The sequence below is a fragment of the Dendrobates tinctorius genome, unplaced genomic scaffold (genome assembly GCF_039654945.1).
Source record: "Dendrobates tinctorius isolate UK_male_01 unplaced genomic scaffold, ASM3965494v1 ptg000003l, whole genome shotgun sequence".
Lineage (NCBI taxonomy): Eukaryota > Metazoa > Chordata > Amphibia > Anura > Dendrobatidae > Dendrobates > Dendrobates tinctorius.
In genome coordinates this window covers 25760788-25783712 of record NW_027361671.1, presented here as the reverse complement: position 1 = coordinate 25783712, position 22925 = coordinate 25760788, and the positions used below count along the sequence as shown (strand labels likewise).

Here is a 22925-nt window from a genome sequence, read left to right as displayed (position 1 = left end):
TAACATACCCCAAGAATTGGATTACCGTCTTGTGAAATTCGCATTTCTCCAACTTGATATACAAGTGATTCTGCCGTAGACGATCCAAGACTACTCTCACGTGCTGCTGATGCTCCTCGATGTTGCTGGAAAAGATGAAAATGTCATCCAAATAAACAACAACAAAAATATCGAGTATGTCTCTGAAAATGTCATTCACCAAGTGTTGAAATGTAGCCGGCGCATTACGGAGACCAAAAGACATGACGAGGTACTCAAAATGCCCATAGCGTGACCGGAAGGCTGTTTTCCACTCGTCACCGGGGCGGATCCGTACTAGATTGTATGCTCCACGGAGATCTAATTTCGTGAAGATTTTAGAGTGTCGCACCCTTTCAAGTAGTTCGGGAATTAATGGAAGTGGATAGGAGTTCCTGATCGTAATTTTGTTGAGTTCTCGGTAATCAATACATGGGCGGAGTGAACCATCCTTCTTTTTTACGAAGAAGATCGGGGCACCCGCTGGGGAGGAAGATGGTCGTATAAATCCCTTGGCTAGGTTCTCATCGATATACTCCTTGAGGGCTTTTAGATCTGGCCCAGCCAAAGGGTAAATGTTACCGAACGGAATCGCGGCACCAGGTAGCAGTTCCACGGGGCAATCGTACGGCCGATGTGGAGGTAATTTGTCTGCATTTTTTTTGTCACATACATCGATGAAATCCTGATACTCTATTGGTAGCTTTAGGTAAACTGAGCATGCTGACCCAACTAAAGCTGGTTCTTTAGATGATATCTGTCTTCTTGGAAACTGTATTTCTTTCGTCTCCCAATTGATAGTAGGGTTTTGCAGTCGTAGCCATGGTAATCCTAGGACTATGGGAAAATGAGGGGAAGAAATTAACAAGAAGGACAGTCTTTCTGAGTGATCCGCCCCCATACGGACTTTCAGTGACGTTGTTTCAAGGTCTACGGGCCCGGATACCAGTGGGGAACCATCCACAGTTTCCATCAATACCGGAGAAATCCTCCTTTGTGAACATATACTGTGTTCTTTAGCGAATGTAATGTCCATAAAATTGCCGCTGGCCCCTGAGTCAACCATAGCGAAACTAGTAATCCACTGGGACTGGGTCCATATCTTGATGGGGATATAACAGTGCGAGTCCTTCCTTGAGCCGTCCAAGGTCGAAGTAGTGGAACTTACTGATGAGATGGCTGCATTCACCGGTGAGAATATTTCTGAAGTACAGTCGGAGAAGTCGTGATTCCAGTCGACTATTTCCTTCCTTGGAGGGTTTGAGTGGGAAACTACTGAAGATACATCCGAAAAGTCACATTCGATTACCGCAGCCGTGGTCTTGCGATTCTTACCGGGACAATTTGAAATATAGTGACCTGATTTTCCGCAATAGAAGCATAAATTTTCTCTAAAACGGTGCTCCTTGCGTGGGTCAGGAGGACTTCTCCGGACTGCATCGACCTGCATAGGTTCTGACTCAACCGGGAGGAAAGACTTGTTCTGAGCTTCCCTGGAGGGAGACGGCAAGGTTAAAAAATGACTGCGGTTAGCATCTGCCCATCTCTCTTGCCGGCGTTCTGCAAGACGAATATCAATACGAATGCAATGGTTTATGAAGTCTCCCAGGGCAGTGGGTGACTCGCCTCTAGCCAATTCGTCTTTAATTGTGGCAGATAACCCCCTCCTAAACACTGCGTATTTTGCTGAGTCGCACCATGTGGTATCCAACACCCACCTCCGAAATTCCATCGCGTATTCTACGACAGGACGCTTTCCCTGATGGAGGGCCAGCAATGCGGTTTCTGCTGTGGCACTTCGGTTGGGGTCATCGAACATCTGACACATTGCGGAAATAAAGTCATTTAAAGAATTCAAACAGACATCATTAGTTTCAATCAGGGGATTTGCCCAAGCAAGAGCCTTGTTGGTTAACAGCATTATCATAGCTAACACCTTGTCTCGTCCTGTTGGAAACTGAGCCGCATGCGCAGCAAAATACAGCTGACACTGATTTAGGAACCCTCGGAACTTTTCTCTTTCACCACCGAACCTGAATGGCGGGAGTTTAGGGAAAGCTGGAATCGAAGGTGGGGTTGCGGCTGGGGCTGAAACTGTAGTCTCTAGTTTTGAGAGACGAGTAGCTAACGCCTGAATGGACGTATCGGCTATGGTAGCATTATGGTTAGCTTGAGTCTCTAGTGCCGACAATTTTGTTTTGGTAGCCTGAAGCTCCCCTTGAAGTCCTGAGATAAATGTGCATATCTTTTTAAGGCGTACTTCCACAGAATCTGACCCAGCGAGCTCCATATTAATGGCTTGTGTATCCTGTCAAATTGGTACTATAGGTTCTATGGAACTCGGTAGCATGGGTCAGAGAAGACAGACACAGTATATGTTCAAAGGTTCAGTATTGTATTGTAGCAACAGGTCACAGTACTATGCAAAGATAGTTCAGGGGTATTGCAGGAAGCAGGCTTCAGTATTACACGGTAAGCAGATATAAGTTCTGGCAACAGGTAGAGTCTGTACGAACCAACTGGCGAGAGTCTGAGGTCCGGGAGCACACAGTCTTAAAGTCCTGAGCCTGGACCGGGCTTCAAGCGGAGAGCAGGCCTGAGAGATGAATGAAGCAGAGCAGATCCGGACAGGAGAGGTGGTCAGGCAGGACGGCAGGTAAGTAACAAACGGGGAATCCCGAGGTATAGAAGAAGCAGGCACAATGCGAGTTCTCCAAGCTTGGCAGCAGGTGAAGATCCAGATACACAAGCACAGGTATAATGTGCTGAGTCCCTTTAGTACAGCAGGCAGGAAACAGGAAAAGTGAAACAGGAACAAGATGGCCCCTTGTGAAGCTACTAACGCCATCTTTGATAAGGGCAAAAGTAAGGGCAAAGGGCAAAAGTAAGGGCAAAGTCAAACAGGACAGGAACATGGCTCAGAGCCTCACACCCTGAGTCTCGAGAAATCTGAAGGCTTGATAGCGTCGAAGCTAATAGACCTAAAGAGGACTGAGAGCATGGGACTAGTGTTGGTCCTGAGTGCAAGGCATCCATAATGCAAGGCATCCATAGTGATAGGACACGGAGTGGCTGAGCGAGTAAAAAGTTCTCACTGATCAGGACTGTGGCGTAGAAGCTGACTTGTTGCCACAAGGTAGAGACTATAAACAGAATAGCTGCAGACCCCTGGAACAGCCTACAGAGGAAGGATACAGTAGGAATGAAAAATTTTCTTTCTGTGAAGGAAACATGCTAAAGACTGTGTACCTACTATCCCTTGTACAAAACTTTTAGCAAGTTTAGTAAAGTTCCTATGTTTGAATGGAAGTCTCCTTTATTAATCTATGGAATTTGTGGTTCTGGCCAGCCAACACCATTGGCTAAAGGTGGCACGCTCGGGTGTACGGCCCACACAACACAAACACAAAAACCCTGCCAGCACCCACTTTTTCATGTAGTGTGCTGGACATGACAAGAGAAGACAAATGACTCTCCCATGGCTGCTGCCCCGCACCACATTAAATATCTCTCTACTATTGGTGCCTGTAATGTTGCTTTAAGTGGCGACCTACCGCTCCTCACTGCCCTAGGTGTGGGATCAATGTAATCAAATACTATTTGAACAAAATTGAATAGTGAAATGATAATTTTTCGGCTTCTTTATTAAACCACGCCACCTTTTTTCTGTAGTACAATCTTGCTCACTACATGTTGTACTGGATAACATTGGCCTCGTGATCTTTGAAACAAAATTTGAAACTACCAAGTGTCTCAGTATTAAAATTTAGTTCAGGATAATGTTTCCATATTATCATGAGCAAGCGTAACAAATGATACTTGCAATATATGAGTAATTTCCATTTAAAGTTACGATTACGTTTTCACTTCATGTACTTTATATCCAAGTGTGAAATTTTACTTGTAATGTTACTCCATGGTTTTATAGGCTTTTGTGGGGGGGTTTTTTCCCCTTCATATTTTTTTTGCCTTTTCTTTGCTGGATGGAATTTCTGATCACTTCTCCGATGTACTGAAACAATGTCATTGCAACCTTTTCTGTAGTCTTGCCAGGCTTGAAATGCATGAGGAAATTGGCATTTAAGTGCAAAGAGATAACATCCTTGAATCTTACTTTCCCTGATTGAGGCAGACACACTATATTGCAGAAGTTTGTACGATCAAAATGGTTCGCAATAACAACTTATTAAACCAAGTCATATGGGTTTTATATTTTATATCACCTCCTTTTAACTTTCAAAAGCTCGGTAAATGTGTGTAAATTTCACCTTATTTCTCAATTTATTTATGCAGTATAGCATTTATTTTAGAGTTGGAAGATTTTAAGATTAACTCTGGATGAAAACTCCAGAAGAACATGCAGCTATCTTTTTTAGCTGTGTGATTAAATGAGTCACAAGACTCATATAGATTTACAGACACTAACTGGAATTTTCTAATACGGTTTGCCTTACTTATTGCGTGCTGTAAAAGAGTGGTTGTTATTTTACTCACACCGGAGAGTGTGAAAATCAAATACTCCTACAATATAAATGAAAGGAAATTTGAAATATTTTCATGGCTAGTACAGTAAAGTTAGTTTATCTCGCAATTTATACAGCACTATTCCGTGTCTTAGTGCAACTTCATAGAGTCAAGATACAGTGTAACCAATGTAAATATATATTAAACTAAGCATCATATGTACAGATGGCACCCAACTTTTCTCAAACATCATGCCCCCCAGAGACTACACTACTGGCTACTCATAGAAAGTACAAAGTTGTGCACGATAGTGGCATAGTCCAAAATGCTGGTAAAGTTTGGTACATCTTTACAGCATGTCTACTTCTTTCACAGCACTGCTATCATGATTCCACCCCTTAGTGTGTCTGGGATACAGCTGTCCAATCTGTTACAATTGCATGCTGAAGCTGTCAGATCTTTGATGGACAGCTGAGTGTCCAGTCTGGTGCAGGGTAGTGCTGAGCTGTCGGTGTTTTGATTGACAGTTTGTTGTCCAATCTGAGAGTGGGAGATGCTGGTCTCCTCCAGGTGTTAATTGTCTCAGGTGACTGCCAGGCTACTTAACTTTACTATTAGTCCCAGGCTTCTGCCATACATTCAGCTTTTGTGTGGTTTGTCTCTTTGTGCATTGCGTTCTGCTTGTAGATCTTTAGTTGCCTGACCTTGTACCTTGCTCTGACCATCCGTCTGTTTAACCCCTTTGCTCTCATCCACTACCATCCTGGTATTTTGACCTCAGACCATTACCTGACTACGCCTTTGTCTCTTTCTTCTGTTTATGATGTACCCTCCTGGCTTTTGACCTCGGACTCCTTGACTATCCTGACTCACAGCTTGTCTGTGAGCAGTGACTCAGTGTCACATTTGCAATTTAAAGTGGTTTTCCCTTGAAAAAAGGATACTTTAATCAATAGATCTTGGAATAAAAAAAGTTCCACAATTGTGTTTACAAAAATGTTCCTGTGCTGAGATAAAATATATGTGCTCCTGCGGTGTACTGTGTAATGTCTGTCTCACCGTGCAGGAACATGGTCTGATCATACTACAGCACCTGGGCAGGGGAAGAAGTAAAAGAGGATACAGACATTACAGCAGGGGATCACAGCTGATTCTTTCTGTGAAGTAAATCATTTAAAAACAAGCAACAAATGCTTTACCTTACAGAATGAATCATCTGTGATCCCATGCAGTCCTGTCTGTATAGTATCTTTTGCTTTCTCCCCTGTCCAGGTGCTGTGCTAAGTGCCAACCATCTTCCTGCACAGTCAAACATAGCTATTACATGGTACACAGCCGGAGCACATTTATAAGAATATTTCAGTACAGGGAAAAAAAAATTAACACATCCAATTGTGGAACTTATTTTTATTCAAAAATATAGCTGAAAAGGGGCAGCACTGCTTACCTGCCCAGGTCTCTGAGCAAATGCACAACAGGATGCAGCCAGCCCATTTAGGAAAGATGTTGCAAAACACAAGTGCAAAATGCCATATACAGGCCTTTATTGTACAAATGTATACTAAGCAGTCACCCCCTCCATGAATGGGGTGGTGAGTGCCTGTCTATTTGGTATTTTGCACCTGTGTTTTGCAACATCTTTGCTATATGGGTTGGCTGCATCTTATAGACCTGGGCAGGTAAGCGGTGCTGCCCCTTTTCAGCTGTATTTTTTAATTTTTGGAGGATTTTTAGTCCTCTTCTGTGGCTTTGCTGCTGAACTTATTTTTATTTCAAGAATTATTGATTAGCATGTATGGTACTTTATTGGATAATACCTTTTATTGACTTGTGTTAGAAATCATGGGTGCACAACCAAGGGCCTGCACTTCCATACTATGCAGCATATGAAAATGCTTATTGATATGTGGCTGTTAAAAAGGTGGCTTTCTGTGCAGAGCTCTTTGCCCATAAATAACAGGTATTGTGAAATTTACCAATAATCTGTAGTGGAGAGAACAACCTCCATTCTGAAGTACTGATTGGGGGAGGAGGCGACCCCTATTCACCTAACAAGTGGGGGACCTAGAAGTGGGACCTATAACTATGAGAGACTTTTATAACATATGGATTTAGGTTACACCTTATGGAAAAAAAAAACCTGGTTTCATCTGGTATGGAATATATGAGAGGTTTCTTGCATGCCAGGGATTTAGATCACGGTTGATGTGTTAGCCATTCACAAATCCTGCATTACATTTCCTCCTGGTGTTTACTGGTAAGTTTAGGGCCATTGTATTTTTACAAAGTCAGCTGAGTTGCAATCTTTTGATGGATGATCTAACAATATCCTCAAACCACCAGGAGAGTGAAGGCCCCTTTACATTTAGCAACGCACCAGCGATCCTGACAATGACACGACCCTGTCAGGATCGCTGGTGCATCGCTAAATGGTTGCTAGTGAGCTGCCACACAGGCAGATCTCACAGCGACATAGCAGCGATCTAGCGGATGATACTTACCTTTCAGACGCGGCAATCCTGACGTCCTTTCGCCCGCGTCCACGTGTCGCTCGTCGGCGCCACAGGAAGCGCCCGACGAGAAATGGAGCTGCGCGATCTCGCGCGATCAGCGATGGACAGCGGGGGAGCCGATCGGAGGTAAGTATCACACATAGCGATATCGCTAGCAATATCGCTGCTGCGTCACCAAATCGGTGATGCTTTAGCGATATTGTTAGCGATATCACTATGTGTAAAACCCCCTTAACTTTAAACTGTGCATAGATTGCAGTTGTATCTAGGCCTTAGGGCCACTGTGCCACGTAAGGGAACACAAGTGTTTATTATATATCCTAACCAGTGTGTACCTTATTCCTATATGTATTGTATTGTTTTCTGTCTTTATTACCCTTGTGCTGTACATAGATAAAATTGGTCTGATTTGCCAGTTTTGGCGACATCATAGTGCCACTGTGTGTAGGGCTTCCTTAAGTCCCCGTCTCACTAAGCGATCTCGGTAGCGAGATCGCTGCTGAGTCACAACTTTTGTGACACAACAGAGATCTCACCAGCGAGATCGCTGTGTTTGACAGCGATCAGCGAGCGACCCCCCTGCCGGTATCGCTGATCACTGGAAGAAACCTCTGGACATTTCTTTGGTCGCTGATCTCCCGCTGGCCAGCACGCATCACTGTGTGTGACAGGCGGGAGACCAGCGATCAGGTGTAAAAAATAATAAAGAAAATAAAAAATATTGTTATTCTCACCTTCCGACGTCCCGTTCAGCCATCCTGCCTCTCTCCACGCTCCGGTCCCAGTGATCCTTTGCACGAATGACCGCGAGACTTTTATCCCTCGAGACCGTGACATCTCGCGGTAATTCTCGCAAAGGATCACTGGGACCGGAGCGTGGAGAGAGGCAGGATGGCTGAACGGGACGTCGGAAGGTGAGAATAACTATATTTTTTATTTTGATTCTAATTTTTACAGGTATGGCCAGCAATGCCGGGCGCTCGGCATCGCTGTGCTGATCGCTGGTGAAGCTGTCTGTGTGACAGCTCACCAGCGATCACATAGTGACTTACTAGCGATCCTGACACCTTGATATCGGTGTCGGGATAGCTGGTAAGTCGTGTGACGGGGCGTTTACTTTCCCTAGTCAGAATTGGGGAAGAAAAGGATCGGTTGATTAGAATTCCGTTTGTAGGCAGACATTGACAGATAATTCAGGCAGTAACATACTCATCTTTCCTTATAGAGAACACAGGAACGCTCAACCGAGCTAAACATTCCTGTGTAATGGTAAATCAGAAGAGACAACTGTCAGCTAAACGTCATCCAAAAGTTATCTAATGTATATGGCCAGATTTATACCCTTCTATATAATTTTACAATGTTTTTTTATTTATGTATGGTGATTACTGATGAGTACAAGTGCTCGTTACTCAAGTTTGAACAGGGTACTAAGGTATGAAACGAGTATCACGGGTGCTTGAGTGATATGTTAGAGTCCCCACGGCCTCATCTTTCGTGGCTGTTAGACACAAAACACGCGGGGCTTGCCTGACCAACAAGGGAAATCAAAGTGACAGATGAAATCTCTAAAGACTATTCATATTGACAGGTTTATATGGGAATCACAAAATATTGTGCAAACCTAAAAAGGACATCCTCCAAAATTGTTGCCAATTATGCACGTCAGTAAAGGCCAAAACTCTATACTAATACATTTTTTAATATCTTTTTTGAAGTTGCCTGTAGTTTCCATTTGGGATAGTTTAAGTGACATGGATTTATACAGCTTTAATTGAACTCAATAATAAATCTTTCTTCAAAAAGGCCTTACAGGGGTTGTCCAACCAGAAGATTTGTTTTAATGTACAGGAAATGTACATTGATTAGACTTACTAATATACTTTATTTCAGATAGCTCTGTTAATATCTCAATTTTAAAGCATGTCCTCTCCACTTTTGGGTTTGTTCCAAAACAGAAAGGGAGCGCTTCCCCCTCTCTGTCTTTGCAGGCAACTTGTGTTGAGGCTATCTGTCAGACTTAATTCACTAGCTAAGATACCCTCCCACAGCCATAATGGCTCATGCAGAGATAGTGAAGGTTGCTTGCATAGTTAAAGATCTGAGCCCCTTCAAACACTTTACTAGTCAGGTGCTAATTGGCTGTTTAGAGAGGAAGACTTGAACTCTAGTGCCACCTATTGGAAGTAGCAATCCTAAAAGAAAATGTCAACCCTTTAATGAGCTTTGTCACATGACTTAGGATAAAAGCCAAACCAGGATCAAAAGGGTCAGTTTTGACATTTAGGATAGCAACTTCCAACATGTGGCACTAGAATTCAAGTCCTCTTCCTCTTCCCTTCTAAAGTGGCAATTTGTAAATTTAATTTCCCAGAGGAGTATTGCATGGCCTATAAGTCTTCTTACACTGGCATATCAGTCACATCAAACGTTTCCAATTAAACCACAATTAGAGGCCTATCATACACCTAAATCAGATCTCATGCTTTTCACTGAAGAGGTGCAACTCCCCCCCCCCCCCCGAAACACGTGATGGCAAATTGAAATTCTGGCTTGGCTCTTATCCTACATTATATGGCAAGGCTTGTTAAAGGGTGGATATTGACTTCTAGTATTGCTAAGTCTAATAGGTGACATTAAGTTTAAGTCCTCTTCCTCTCTGAAGAGACAGTTTGCATAGTGACATGCCATCTCTGAGGGGATGAGAAAGTTCCCTTCGTGTGTAGGAATGAACCCTGGATTGGAGTAGATTGACGCTAAAATTGGGACATCAAAGCCCATATTATAATTAAGTATTTTATTATGTTTAATCAGTTTGCATTGCCAACTCATTTATGGTATGTTTCTCCTGGGCAGAAATGCTGCAGATTTTCAGTCCCAGCAAAGTACGGTAGATGAGTTTTTAATAAATGTGATTCACTTACTGCTTAAAATAAATCAGTGCAAAATCTGCACAGTAATTGACATGCAACGTCAGCTTTAAATGTCACCCTTTGCAATGCAAATCCTTTTAAACATTTGCTGAGTGCCCCCCTAAAACCTCATGCAGGGTAATGCAGGAGGCACCATCCATGAGTGTGGCTAGTGGTCATGCTTGGACAATGAGAAGAAAGACTTGATCAGTTTACATTGGGGACCCTTTATATAGGAAGTCTTTTCTAATATATTCAGCTGAGTTTATCTGTTCTTTAACACAAGCCATTGAAATCATCAGATTCGTGTAACGTCTTGTCGCAATTATGCTGTAAATGGGAAACTTATTCTTCTCCTAATTAATAATCTGTTATTTCCTTCTCTATATCCTTTTCCCATAAAGCAATGTCAATGATATCCACTCCGTCCTTGAAGTGACAGTGTATGATGAAGACCGAGACCGAAGTGCTGACTTTCTGGGCAAAGTTGCTATCCCCTTGCTGTCTGTAAGTCTCATTCACCTGCCATACATCTCAATGTTTCTCTCAATCCATAAGGAAAAAAAAAAGAAAATTTCCGTGCAACGTCAGTCAGTTCTCAACTGAGATATTAAAAATCTCACACCAGTCCGCACAAACGCAGACAAAAATGAAAAAAATAAATAAATAGAATTTAACACCCTCGGTCCACGACCATGTTGAATCCCACGGTAGTTAATTTCTCCTGACAGGCTCGGTGCTGGTAATGAACAGGTACTTGTCAGAATTGCCACAGTTGTTTTGGACTCCTTGTCAGTTTCAGCAGCTGGAGGTCAAAGGTGGCCGGGGGAGTGTATTCAGTGGAGACCATGAGACAGACGGCTGTCATGTCTTTCTTTCCACAGATTCAAAATGGTGAACAGAAAGCCTACGTCTTGAAAAACAAGCAGCTGACAGGGCCAACAAAGGGGGTCATCCATCTTGAAATAGATGTGATTTTTAATGCTGTAAGTCTTAACTTTGCCTTTCTTCTCGCTTCTAGAAAAGCTCAGTTCCCTTTGTTTCCCCATATATAAAAGTATACAATTGTTAGACGTTTCATTTCAACCTCCCCGCAAGTGAAGACAAGGAGCGACACAGCCACAGCATGGCGCACCCTCCCCACAAATTTCAATTCAGCTGTTGTTGCTAGCAATGACATTGCTCCTGTTAAGTATGCAGGCGAGTTACCCTCCCTTGGTATTATACATTTATGTCCTTTATACGGTTTGCTTTTGTGAATTTTCAATCAGGGTGCATGTGTCGGTCACAGATTACAATTAAGCTAGAAAACCGATCATTTTGTGCGAGTCGTCTCATCTCCAATATGTGTCATTATTATCTGCAGGTAAAAGCCAGTCTGGCTACACTTATGCCAAAAGAACAGAAATATGTGGAAGAGGAACAAAGACTTTCCAAACAGGTAAATAAGACACCATCAATTGACAACTCGATAGTCTACGAAAAAATCGTACTGGTATGAAAGTCATGGAAAGATGCAGCAGAGCTGGACTTGTCATTAAACTGCTGTGAGCCAGCATCTTCTTAAAGGGAACCTGTCATGTGAAAAATCTCTCTCTATATATGGGGTGTTAATCTGCAGGTTAGTAGTGTTATAAACCTGCCCGGCGCATGCACTTAGACCCCCTCTGTCAGGAGGAAATTAACTTTATTCCTCCCAGCAGTGTTCGGGTTTCAGTCATAGGATTGTAGTTCAGTTACCGCTCCATGTATAGAAAGCACTGACTGTAACTGCCCCCGGCTGTAACCGCCCCGACACTGACTGATCGACGTGGTTCTCTATACACAGAGCAATGACTGTAGCCGTGCCGGCGGCTCCCATGACTGAAACCTGTACTCTGCCGGGAGGAATAAAAGTTAAATTCCTCTTGGCAGCAGGAATCCGGACAGTGTGGGTCCCAGGTAAAAACAGAAAAACCTCATAGAGCTGTGCTAAATGACAAAATCAACTTTGTTTCATTATATGTTATGATTCTATATACAGTCATATGTTAAAGTTTGGGCACCCCTATTAATGTTAACCTTTTTCTTTATAACAATTTTGGTTTTTGCAACAGCTATTTCAGTTTCATATATCTAATAACTGATGGACTCAGTTATATTTCTGGATTTAAATGAGGTTTATTGTACTAACAGAAAATGTGCAATCTGCATTAAAACAAAATTTGACCGGTGCAAAAGTATGGGCACCCTTATCATTTTCTTGATTTGAACACTCCTAACTACTTTTTACTGACTTCCTGAAGCACTAAATTGGTTTTGTAACCTCATTGAGCTTTGAACTTCATAGCCAGGTGTATCAAATCATGAGAAAAGGTATTTAAGGTGGCCACTTGCAAGTAGTTCTCCTATTTGATTCTCCTATGAAGAGTGGCATCATGGGCTCCTCAAAACAACTCTCAAATGATCTGAAAACAAAGATTATTCAACATAGCTTTTCAGGGGAAGGATACAAAAAGTTGTCTCAGAGATTTAACCTGTCAGTTTCCACTGTGAGGAACATAGTAAGGAAATGGAAGAACACAGGTACAGTTCTTGTTAAGCCCAGAAGTGGCAGGCCAAGAAAAATATCAGAAAGGCAGAGAAGAAGAATGGTGAGAACAGTCAAGGACAATCCACAGACCACCTCCAAAGACCTGCAGCATCATCTTGCTGCAGATGGTGTCACTGTGCATCAGTCAACAATACAGCGCACTTTGCACAAGGAGAAGCTGTATGGGAGAGTGATGCGAAAAAAGCCGTTTCTTCAAGCACGCCACAGAGTCGCCTGAGGTATGAAAAAGCACATTTGGACAAGCCAGTTGCATTTTGGAAGAAGGTCCTGTGGACTAATGAAACAAAGATTGAGTTGTTTGGTCATACAAAAAGGCATTATGCATGGAGGCTAAAAAACACAGCATTCCAAGAAAAACACTTGCTACCCACAGTAAAATTTGGTGGAGGTTCCATCATGCTTTGGGGCTGTGTGGCTAATGCCGGCACCGGGAATATTGTTAAAGTTGAGGGTCGCATGGATTCAACTCAGTATCAGCAGATTCTTGACAATAATGTGCAAGAATCAGTGACGAAGTTGAAGTTACGCAGGGGATGGATATTTCAGCAAGACAATGATCCAAAACACCGCTCCAAATCTACTCAGGCATTCATGCAGAGGAACAATTACAATGTTCCGGAATGACCATCCCAGTCCCCAGACCTGAATATCATTGAACATTTGTGGGATGATTTGAAGTGGGCTGTCCATGCTCGGCGACCATCAAACTTAACTGAACTGGAATTGTTTTGTAAACAGGAATAGTCACAAATACCTTCATCCAGGATCCAGGAACTCATTAATAGCTACAGGAAGTGACTAGAGGCTGTTATTTTTGCAAAAGGAGGATCTATGAAATATTAATGTCACTTTTATGTTGAGGTGGCCATACTTTTGCACCGGTCAAATTTTGTTTAAATGCAGATTGCACATTTTCTGTTAGTACAATAAACCTCATTTGAATCCAGAAATATAACTGAGTCCATCAGTTATTAGATATATGAAACTGAAATAGCTGTTGCAAAAACCAAAATTGTTATAAAGAAAAAAGGTTAACATTAATAGGGGTGCCCAAACTTTAACATATGACTGTAAATATCTACTACATTTATTATGTATATTTTCCTTTATTGAAGAAGACATATATTTGACTTTTCACATAGGGAAGGTCTCGGAGCAGAATGTGTTTTTAACAGAGACCTTGCTCAGCTCTGATTCCTTTAATAGGGCCGCTCTTTGCATATGTCGCTTGAAAAAATAATAACAATAAGAGTGAGATGGAGCTATACACAGGGGAGCAGGGCTCCTCGACACCATCCTGACAATGTACCTCAATCATAACTTAAATTATTCTTGTCTCAGACTGCGTAAATAACGGAATTGTATGGAACCATCTGATGCTTGGGGGTTGGGAGGTTGTCATAAGGACAAATATTCTCAAGGGAAGACCAGGTTTAGAATAACCAGGATGATCTCATGGAGAAAACTAAATTGCATAAAGGCAGACGCGGACATATTCAGATATTTGCTCTTAATTCTTTTAGAAGTTGCAACCTGTCAGTGACAGAATGCCGGGTGTGAAGTACAAGCCGATAATCCTGCCTCATCTATCATATTGATGATATTACTGTTTATTTCATCTTCACATAGAACAGTGAAACGTAGCTGGCGAAGGCAGAAGTTAGTCATCCTTTATTTGACCCAGATTGCTATTTAGCTCCATAATTCTGCTCTCTATTGTAGATAATGATGTACTTTGTGTTAATTACACTTAATATTTTTATTATATTGTGCTTCATTTACATTTCGGTGATAACATTGGAAGACAAGGGCATGGAAAGTAGCAAAGAGTCGGTCAAAGATTGAATATTAAATTAAAGATCTGGAATAAATGAGTTGTTAGTGTGGAATAATCATGGATGATATTCAGCTAGTTTGTAAAAAAAATAGAATAATTCTGAACAGAAACAGAGATTTTTTTCCTGTTTTGACCATAAGTTGGATATTCTCTCACAATTAAGACCAGGAAATCCTAAACTTTTTAGAAACCCCAATAAATAATCTTAAACTATTGTCCACCTGCCAAGGACCGTATCTGCAAGGAGTTTGTATGTTCTGCGTGGGTTTCCTCCGGGTTCTCCGTTTTTTTTTCCCACACCTGCTTCAGGTTTATGTAGGCCCTTGGGCGGAAAATTCAGTTTTCTCCCTTCTCACCTTCCAATAACTTTTTTTTAGATTTTATTATTGTTCCAAAAAAGGAGGGTGACTTGAACTTTTAGGCATATTTTTGTTATATTTTTCATTGTTTCTTTACATTTTTTTATGAGTCTCCTTAGGTGACTTGAACCTGCGGTAGCTTGTACAATATATTGTAATATTGCAATTTTGCAGTTTATTGTAAGATTTCTTCTATGAAGCTAAGCCTCAGGTTGGGTTGCAATATTGTACAAACATGGCAGCCAAGTGCACGCCATTTTAACCTCAACTGTCATCTAAGAGCCTCTAGCTATATTATCAGCCAATTGCCATTTACATACGGTAATAAAATTTGCTGGATAATAATCATCAAAAATGTTTACGTATTTGAAATAAAATTTAATATGAAGACAAATGAATGCAGTCATAAGTCATTGATGGGCACCAACTGCACCATCTTAAAATTGTTTGACGTGTCACAGTGACGTGTCAGATGTTTTGATCAGTGGGGTTCAGGGTCCAATCCCTGTACAAATTGATGAAATAAAGAGGCAGAGGCTCTCGACCGAGAACTGCGATCCATTATTTTTGAATAGTTTGGCTAGTCTCTACTCAGAATGTGGGCAGGTTTCTATAATTTTGATAAAGTCTTTTTTATCAGCAGGAGATTATCATTAGAGGACTAATAGATTTCCTGTACTGTAGTCCTCCATATTCATGAGTCCTGTATAACCCTGTCCCCACCACTGATTGGCAGCTTTCTGAGTATGCACAGTGTATACACAAAAATCTCCCAATCAGTGATGTGGATGGGGTTTTTCAGAGCTCAGCATCCAGAGAACTGTAAGGGTCCCGTTATATTTAGCGATGCACCAGCGATCCCGACAACAATATGACCCGGTCAGGATCGCTGATACATCACTAAATGGTATCTAGTGAGCTGCGAACAGGCAGATCTCCCCAGTGACACAGCAGTGATAAGCGATCCAGCGGCGGTCACTCTTTCCTGTCACACGGCAACGATGATGACGACTTCCGCCTGCGTCCATGCGTCGCTAGTCGGCGCCAGCGGGACGCCAATGAGGAAGAAATGGCCCAGGACATTCGAGCGTGATCAGTGATATCCAGCGGGGGGGCCGGTCGCAGGTACGAGTCACATGTAGCGAGATCGCTAGCGATATTGCTGTTGCGTCACAAAATCGGTGACGCTTTAGCAATATCGGTAGCGATTTCGCTATGTGAGAAGGGGGCTTAAGGTTTATAGCAGAGAAAACAATGATTTTTTTCAAAACTGCAGCAAGAATCCCAGTAAGTGATAAACCCAGTAAATGATACTGTGCTCCACATCATGCACATGATCTCTTTGGTCAAAACTCCCTAACCAACATCTGGGGGGTTGCCTCATCAAATGACATAACTAGAGTTCTGTGGGCCGCGGGGCAAAATTTCCTCCTGGCCCCTTTACCACTAACACTTACATGTATGGACCCAGATGAAATTCTTAGAGCCTATGAAGACATATGTTTGCCCTCCATATAAAATAATAATACAATAAATGTAATATAGAAATCTCACAGAAAATGCAGCAATGAGATAATTTTATCAGTGATAGGTCTAAATAATACAGTCATATATCTAAGTAATAGTCATACAGTTACCAAATAATAAATATCTATACTATTACTGAACAAAGTCCACTATACTAAGACCATAATTACCAATAATACCACTATACAATGGCAAACTAAACAGCACCATATAACGTACAGTTGTGGCCAAAAGTATTGACACCCCTGCAATTCTGTCAGATAATACTCAGTTTCTTCCTGAAAATGATTGTAAACACAAATTCTTTGGTATTATTATCTTCATTTAATTTGTCTTAAATGAAAAAACACAAAAAGAATAGTCCTAAAGCCAAATTGGATATAATTCCACACCAAACATAAAAAAGAGGGTGGACAAAAGTATTGACACTGTTTGAAAAATCATGTGATGCTTCTCTAATTTGTGTAATTAACAGCACCTGTAATTTACCTGTGGCACCTAACAGGTGTTGGCAATAACTAAATCATACTTGCAGCCAGTTGACATGGATTAAAGTTGACTCAACCTCTGTTCTGTGTCCTTGTGTGTACCACATTGAGCATGGAGAAAAGAAAGAAGACCAAAGAACTGTCTGAGGACTTGAGAAACCAAATTGTGAGGAAGCATGAGCAATCTCAAGGCTACAAGTCCATCTCCAAAGATCTGAATGTTCCTGTGTCTACCGTGCGCAGTGTCATCAAGAAGTTTAAAGCCAATGGCACTGTGGCTAACCTCCCTAGATTTGGACGGAAAAGAAAAATTGACAAGAGATTTCAATGCAAGATTGTGCGGATGTTGGATAAAGAACCTCGACTAACATCCAAACAAGTTCAAGCTGCCCTGTAGTCCATGGGTACAACAGTGTCAACCTGTACTATCCGTCGGCGTCTGAATGAAAAGGGACTGTATGGTAGGAGACCCAGGAAGACCCCACTTCTTACTCCGAGACATAAAAAAGCCAGGCTGGAGTTTGCTAAAACTTACCTGAAAAAGCCTAAAATGTTTTGGAAGAATGTTCTCTGGTCAGATGAGACAAAAGTAGAGCTTTTTGGGCAAAGGCATCAACATAGAGTTTACAGGAGAAAAAAGAGGCATTCAAAGAAAAGAACACGGTCCCTACAGTCAAACATGGCGGAGGTTCCCTGATGTTTTGGGGTTGCTTTGCTGCCTCTGGCACTGGACTGCTTGACCGTGTGCATGGCATTATGAAGTCTGAAGACTACCAACAAATTTTGCAGCATAATGTAGGGCTCAGTATGAGAAAGCTGGGTCTCCCTCAGAGGTCATAGGTCTTCCAGCAGGACAATGACCCAAAACACACTTCAAAAAGCACTAGAAAATGGTTTGAGAGACAGCACTGGAGACTTCTAAGGTGGCCAGCAATGAGTCCAGACCTGAATCCCATGGAACACCTGTGGAGAGATCTAAAAATGGCAGTTTGGAGAAGGCACCCTTCTAATATCAGGGACCTGGAGCAGCTTGCCAAAGAAGAATGGTCTAAAATTCCAGCAGAGCATTGTAAGAAACTCATTGGTGGTTACCGGAAGCGGTTGGTCGCAGTTATTTTGGTTAAAGGTTATGCAACCAAGTATTAGGCTGAGGGTGCCAATACTTTTGTGTGGCCCATTTTTGGATTTTTTGTGTGAAATGATCAATGTTTTGCTTTTTGCTTGATTCTCTTTTGTGTTTTTTCATTTAAGACAAATTAAATGAAGATAATAATACCAAAGAATTTGTGTTTGCAATCATTTTCAGGAAGAAACTGAGTATTATCTGACAGAATTGCAGGGGTGTCAATACTTTTGGCCACAACTGTATGTCTGAATGTTACCATCATCCCGTTACTGAGCAAAGCCCATACCATGACAATTTTCCTCTGTTTTTAATTCTTTTCAGATTTTATTCCTTGGTAATAGTGTGTTAGAAAATGCAAAATGTGAAGAAAAACATTTCTATATACATTAGTTTTCTTAACCCCTTCACCCCCAAGGGTGGTTTGCACGTTCATGACCGGGCCAATTTTTACAATTCTGACCACTGTACCTTTATGAGGTCATAACTCTGGAACGCTTCCATGGATCCCGGTGATTCTGACATTGTTTTCTCGTGACATATTGTACTTCATGTCAGTGGTAAAATTTCATTCAAATAACTTGCGTTTATTTGTGAAAAAAATGGAAATTTGGCAAAAATTTTGAAAATTTCGCAATTTTCCAACTTTGAATTTTTATGCCCTTAAATCAGAGATACGGCACACAAAATACTTGATAAGTAACATTTCCCACATGTTTACTTTACATCAGCACAATTTTGGAACCAAAATTTTTTTTTGTTAGGAAGTTATAAGGGTTAAAAGTTGACCAGCGATTTCTCATTTTTACAACACCATTTTATTTTTAGGACCACATCACATTTGAAGCCACTTTGAGGGGTCTATATGATAGAAAATACCCAAAAGTGACACCATTCTAAAAACTGAACCCCTTAAGGTGCTCAAAACCACATTCAAGAAGTTTATTAACCCATTAGGTGTGTCACAGGAATTTTTTTGAATATTTAAAAAGAAATGAACATCTAACTTTTTTTCACAAAAAAAATACTTCAGGTTCAATTTTTTTTATTTTACCAAGGGTAACAGGAGAAATTGGACTGCAAAAGTTATTGTGCAATTTGTCCTGAGTACGCTGATACCTGATTTGTGGGGGGGAACGACTGTTTCGGAGCATGGCAGAGCTCAGAATGGAAGGAGCGCCGTTTGACTTTTTCAATGCAAAATTGGCTGGAATTCAGATCGGACGCCATGTCACGTTTGGAGAGTCCCTGATGTACCTAAACAGTGGAAACCCCCTACAAGTGACCCCATTTTGGAAACTAGACCCCCCAAGGAACTTATCTAGATATGTGGTGAGAACTTTGAACCCACAAGGGCTTTACAGAAGTTTATAACGTACAGCGGTACAATTAAAAAATCATATTTTTTCCACAAAAATGATCTTTTCACCCCAATTTTTATTTTCCCAAGGGTAACAGGACCCTAAAAGTTATTGTGCAATTTGTCCTGAGTACGCTGATACCCCACATGTGGGGGTAAACCACTATTTGGGCGCATGGCAGAGCTCGGAAGGGAAGCAATGCCATTTGATGTTTTTGGCTGGAATTGAGATCGGACACCATGTCGCGTTTGGAAAACCCCTGATGTACCAAAACAGTGGAAATCCCCCACAAATGACACCATTTTGGAAACTAGACCCCCTAAGGAACTTATCTAGATGTGTGGTGAGAACTTTGAACCCCCATGGGCTTCACAGAAGTTTATAACATACAGCCATACAATTAAAAAATCATATTTTTTCCACAAAAATGATCTTTTCACCCTCAATTCTTATTTTTCCAAGAGTAACAGGACCCTAAAAGTTATTGTGCAATTTGTCCTGAGTACGCTGATACCCCACATGTGGGGGTAAACCACTATTTGGGCGCATGGCAGAGCTCGGAAGGGAAGCAGCGCCCTTTGACGTTTTTGGCTGGAATTGAGATCGGACACCATGTCGCGTTTGGAAAACCCCTGATGTACCAAAACAGTGGAAATCCCCCACAAATGACACCATTTTGGAAACTAGACCCCCTAAGGAACTTATCTAGATGTGTGGTGAGAACTTTGAACCCCCATGGGCTTCACAGAAGTTTATAACATAAAGCCATACAATTAAAAAATCATATTTTTTCCACAAAAATGATCTTTTCACCCTCAATTCTTATTTTTCCAAGGGTAACAGGACCGTAAAAGTTATTGTGCAATTTGTTCTGAGTACGCTGATACCACACATGTGGGGGTAAACCACTATTTGGGCGCATGGCAGAGCTCGGAAGGGAAGCAGCGCCATTTGACGTTTTTGGCTGGAATTGAGATCGGACACCATGTCGCGTTTGGAAAACTCCTGATGTACCAAAACAGTGGAAACCCCCCACAAATGACACCATTTTGGAAACTAGACCCCCCAAGGAACTTATCTAGATGTGTGGTGAGCACTTTGACCCCCCCAGTGCTTCACAGAAGTTTATAATGCCCGGGCGTGAAAATAAATAATTCGTATTTTTTCCACAAACATGATCTTTTAGTCACCATTTTTTTATTTTCCCAAGGGTACCAGGAGAAATTGGACCCCAAAAGTTGTTGTCCAATTTGTCCTGAGTATGCTGATACCCCATATGTGGGAGAAAACTACTGTATGGGCACACGTCGGGGCTCGGAAGGGAAGTAGTGACGTTTTGGAATGCAGACTTTGATGGAATGGTCTGCGGGTGTCATGTTGCCTTTGGAGAGCCCCTAATGTACCTAAACAGTGGAAACCCCCCACAAATGACACCATTTTGTAAACTAGACCCCCAAGGAACTTATCTAGATGTGTGGTGAGCACTTTGAACCCCCCAGTGCTTCACAGAAGTTTATAACGCCCGGGCGTGAAAATAAAAAATTCGTATTTTTTCCACAAACATGATCTTTTAGTCACCATTTTTTTATTTTCCCAAGGGTACCAGGAGAAATTGGACCCCAAAAGTTGTTGTCCAATTTGTCCTGAGTATGCTGATACCCCATATGTGGGTGAAAACTACTGTATGGGCACACGTCGGGGCTCGGAAGGGAAGTAGTGACGTTTTGGTATGCAGACTTTGATGGAATGGTCTGCGAGTGTCATGTTGCCTTTGGAGAGCCCCTAATGTACCTAAACAGTGGAAACCCCCCACAAATGACCCCATTTTGAAAACTAGACCCACTAAGGAACTTATCTAGATGTGAGGTGAGCACTTTGAACCCCCAAGGGCTTCACAGAAGTTTATAATGCCAGGGCATGAAAATAAAAAAATCGTATTTTTTCCAGAAACATGATCAATTAGTCCCCAATTTTTTCATTTTCCCAAGGGTAACAGGAGAAATTGGACCCCAAAAGTTGTTGTCCAATTTGGCCTGAGTACGCTGACACCCCATATGTGGGAGAAAACTACTGTATGGACACACGTCGGGGCTCGGAAGGGAAGCAGTGACGTTTTGGAATGCAGACTTTGATGGAATGGTCTGCGGGTGTCATGTGCGTTTGGAGAGCCCCTGATGTACCTAAACTATTGAAACTCCCCACAAGTGACCCCATTTTGGACACTAGACCCCCCACGGAACTTATCTAGATGTGTGGTGAGCACTTTGAACCCCCAAGTGCTTCACAGAAGTTTATAACACTCGGACATGAAAATAAAAAAATCATTTTTTTCCACAAAAATGATATTTTTGCCCCCAATTTTTTATTTTCCTAAGGGTAACAGGAGAAATTGGACCCCAAAAATTGTTTTGCAATTTGTCCTGAGTAGGCTGATACCCTACATGTGGGGATAAAACACTGTTTGGGCGCATGGCAGAGCTTGGAAGGGAAGGAGCACCATTTGACTTTTTCAACTCAGAATTGGCTGGAATTGAGATCAGACGCCATGTTGCATTTGGAGAGCCCCTGATGTGCCCAAACAGTGGAAACCCCCAATTATAACTCCAACCCTAACCCCAACACACCCCTAACCCTAATCTGAGCCCTAACCCTAGCCCTAACCCTAGCCCTAACCCTAACCCTAGCCCTAACCCTAGCCCTAACCCTAGCCCTAACCCTAACCCTAGCCCTAGCCCTAACCCTAGCCCTAACCCTAGCCCTAACCCTAAGGCTGTGTGCACACGCTGCGGATTTTGCTGCAGTTCCGCAGCGGTTTTGGCTGCTGCGGACCCCAGTACCATGATTCCCTATGGGAATCAAAAACCGCAGTGCAGACGGTGCGGAATTTTCCACGCGGATTATTTGCGGTTTTCAATCCGCAGAAAGAATTGACATGTCAATTCTTTCTGCGGATTCTCCTGCGGTTTGCCATCTCCTCTAATGAGGAGATGAAAAACCGCAGGACAAAACCGCAGAGCAATCTGCAGGTAAAACCGCAGGTCTTTTGACCTGCGGTTTCACCTGCGGATTTTACAAAATCCGCGCGGATGAATCCGCACCTAATCCGCAGCGTGTGCACACAGCCTTACCCTAATGGGAAAATGGAGATAAATACTTTTTTTTTAGTTTTATTATTTTTCCCTAACTAAGGGGGTGATAACGGGGGGTTTGACTTACTATTTATGGCGGTTTTTATGTTTGGCGGCTGTCACACGCTAAAAGACGCTTTTTATTGTAAAATAGTTTTTGCATCACCACATTTTGAGAGCTATAATTTTTCCGTATTTTGACCCACTGAGTCATGTGAGGTCTTATTTTTTGCGGGACGAGTTGACGTTTTTATTGGTACCATTTTCGGGCACGTGACATTTTTTGATCGCTTTTTATTCCTATTTTTGGGACGCAGAATGAACAAAAACCAGCGTTTCATGAATTTCTTTTGGGGGGGTGCGTTTACACCATTCCGCGTGCGGTAAAATCGATAAAGCGGTTTTATTCTTCGGGTCAGTACGGTTACAGCGATACCTTATTTAGGTCTTTTTTTATGTTTTTGTCGGTTTTATGCAATGAAAACTATTTTATATAAAAAATAATTATTTTTGCATCGCTTTATTCTGCGAGCTATAACTTTTTCAGTTTTTCGCTGATGATGCTGTGTGGCAGCTCGTTTTTTGCGGGACAAGATGACGTT

The 22925-nt window shown here is 41.9% G+C and overlaps 1 protein-coding gene across 6 annotated transcripts in view; it reads left to right on the top strand.

Moving 5' to 3' along the window:
- The window catches only part of MCTP1 (multiple C2 and transmembrane domain containing 1), a 1234258-nt gene that overhangs the window by 799262 nt on the left and 412071 nt on the right, over positions 1-22925 (top strand). For all 6 annotated transcript variants that reach the window (XM_073589970.1, XM_073590053.1, XM_073589912.1 and 3 more), the window contains 3 exons: positions 10312-10414; positions 10792-10893; positions 11274-11348. In XM_073589970.1, coding sequence (XP_073446071.1) covers positions 10312-10414; positions 10792-10893; positions 11274-11348 — 280 coding nt within the window. The remainder of the gene's footprint in view (positions 1-10311; positions 10415-10791; positions 10894-11273; positions 11349-22925) is intronic.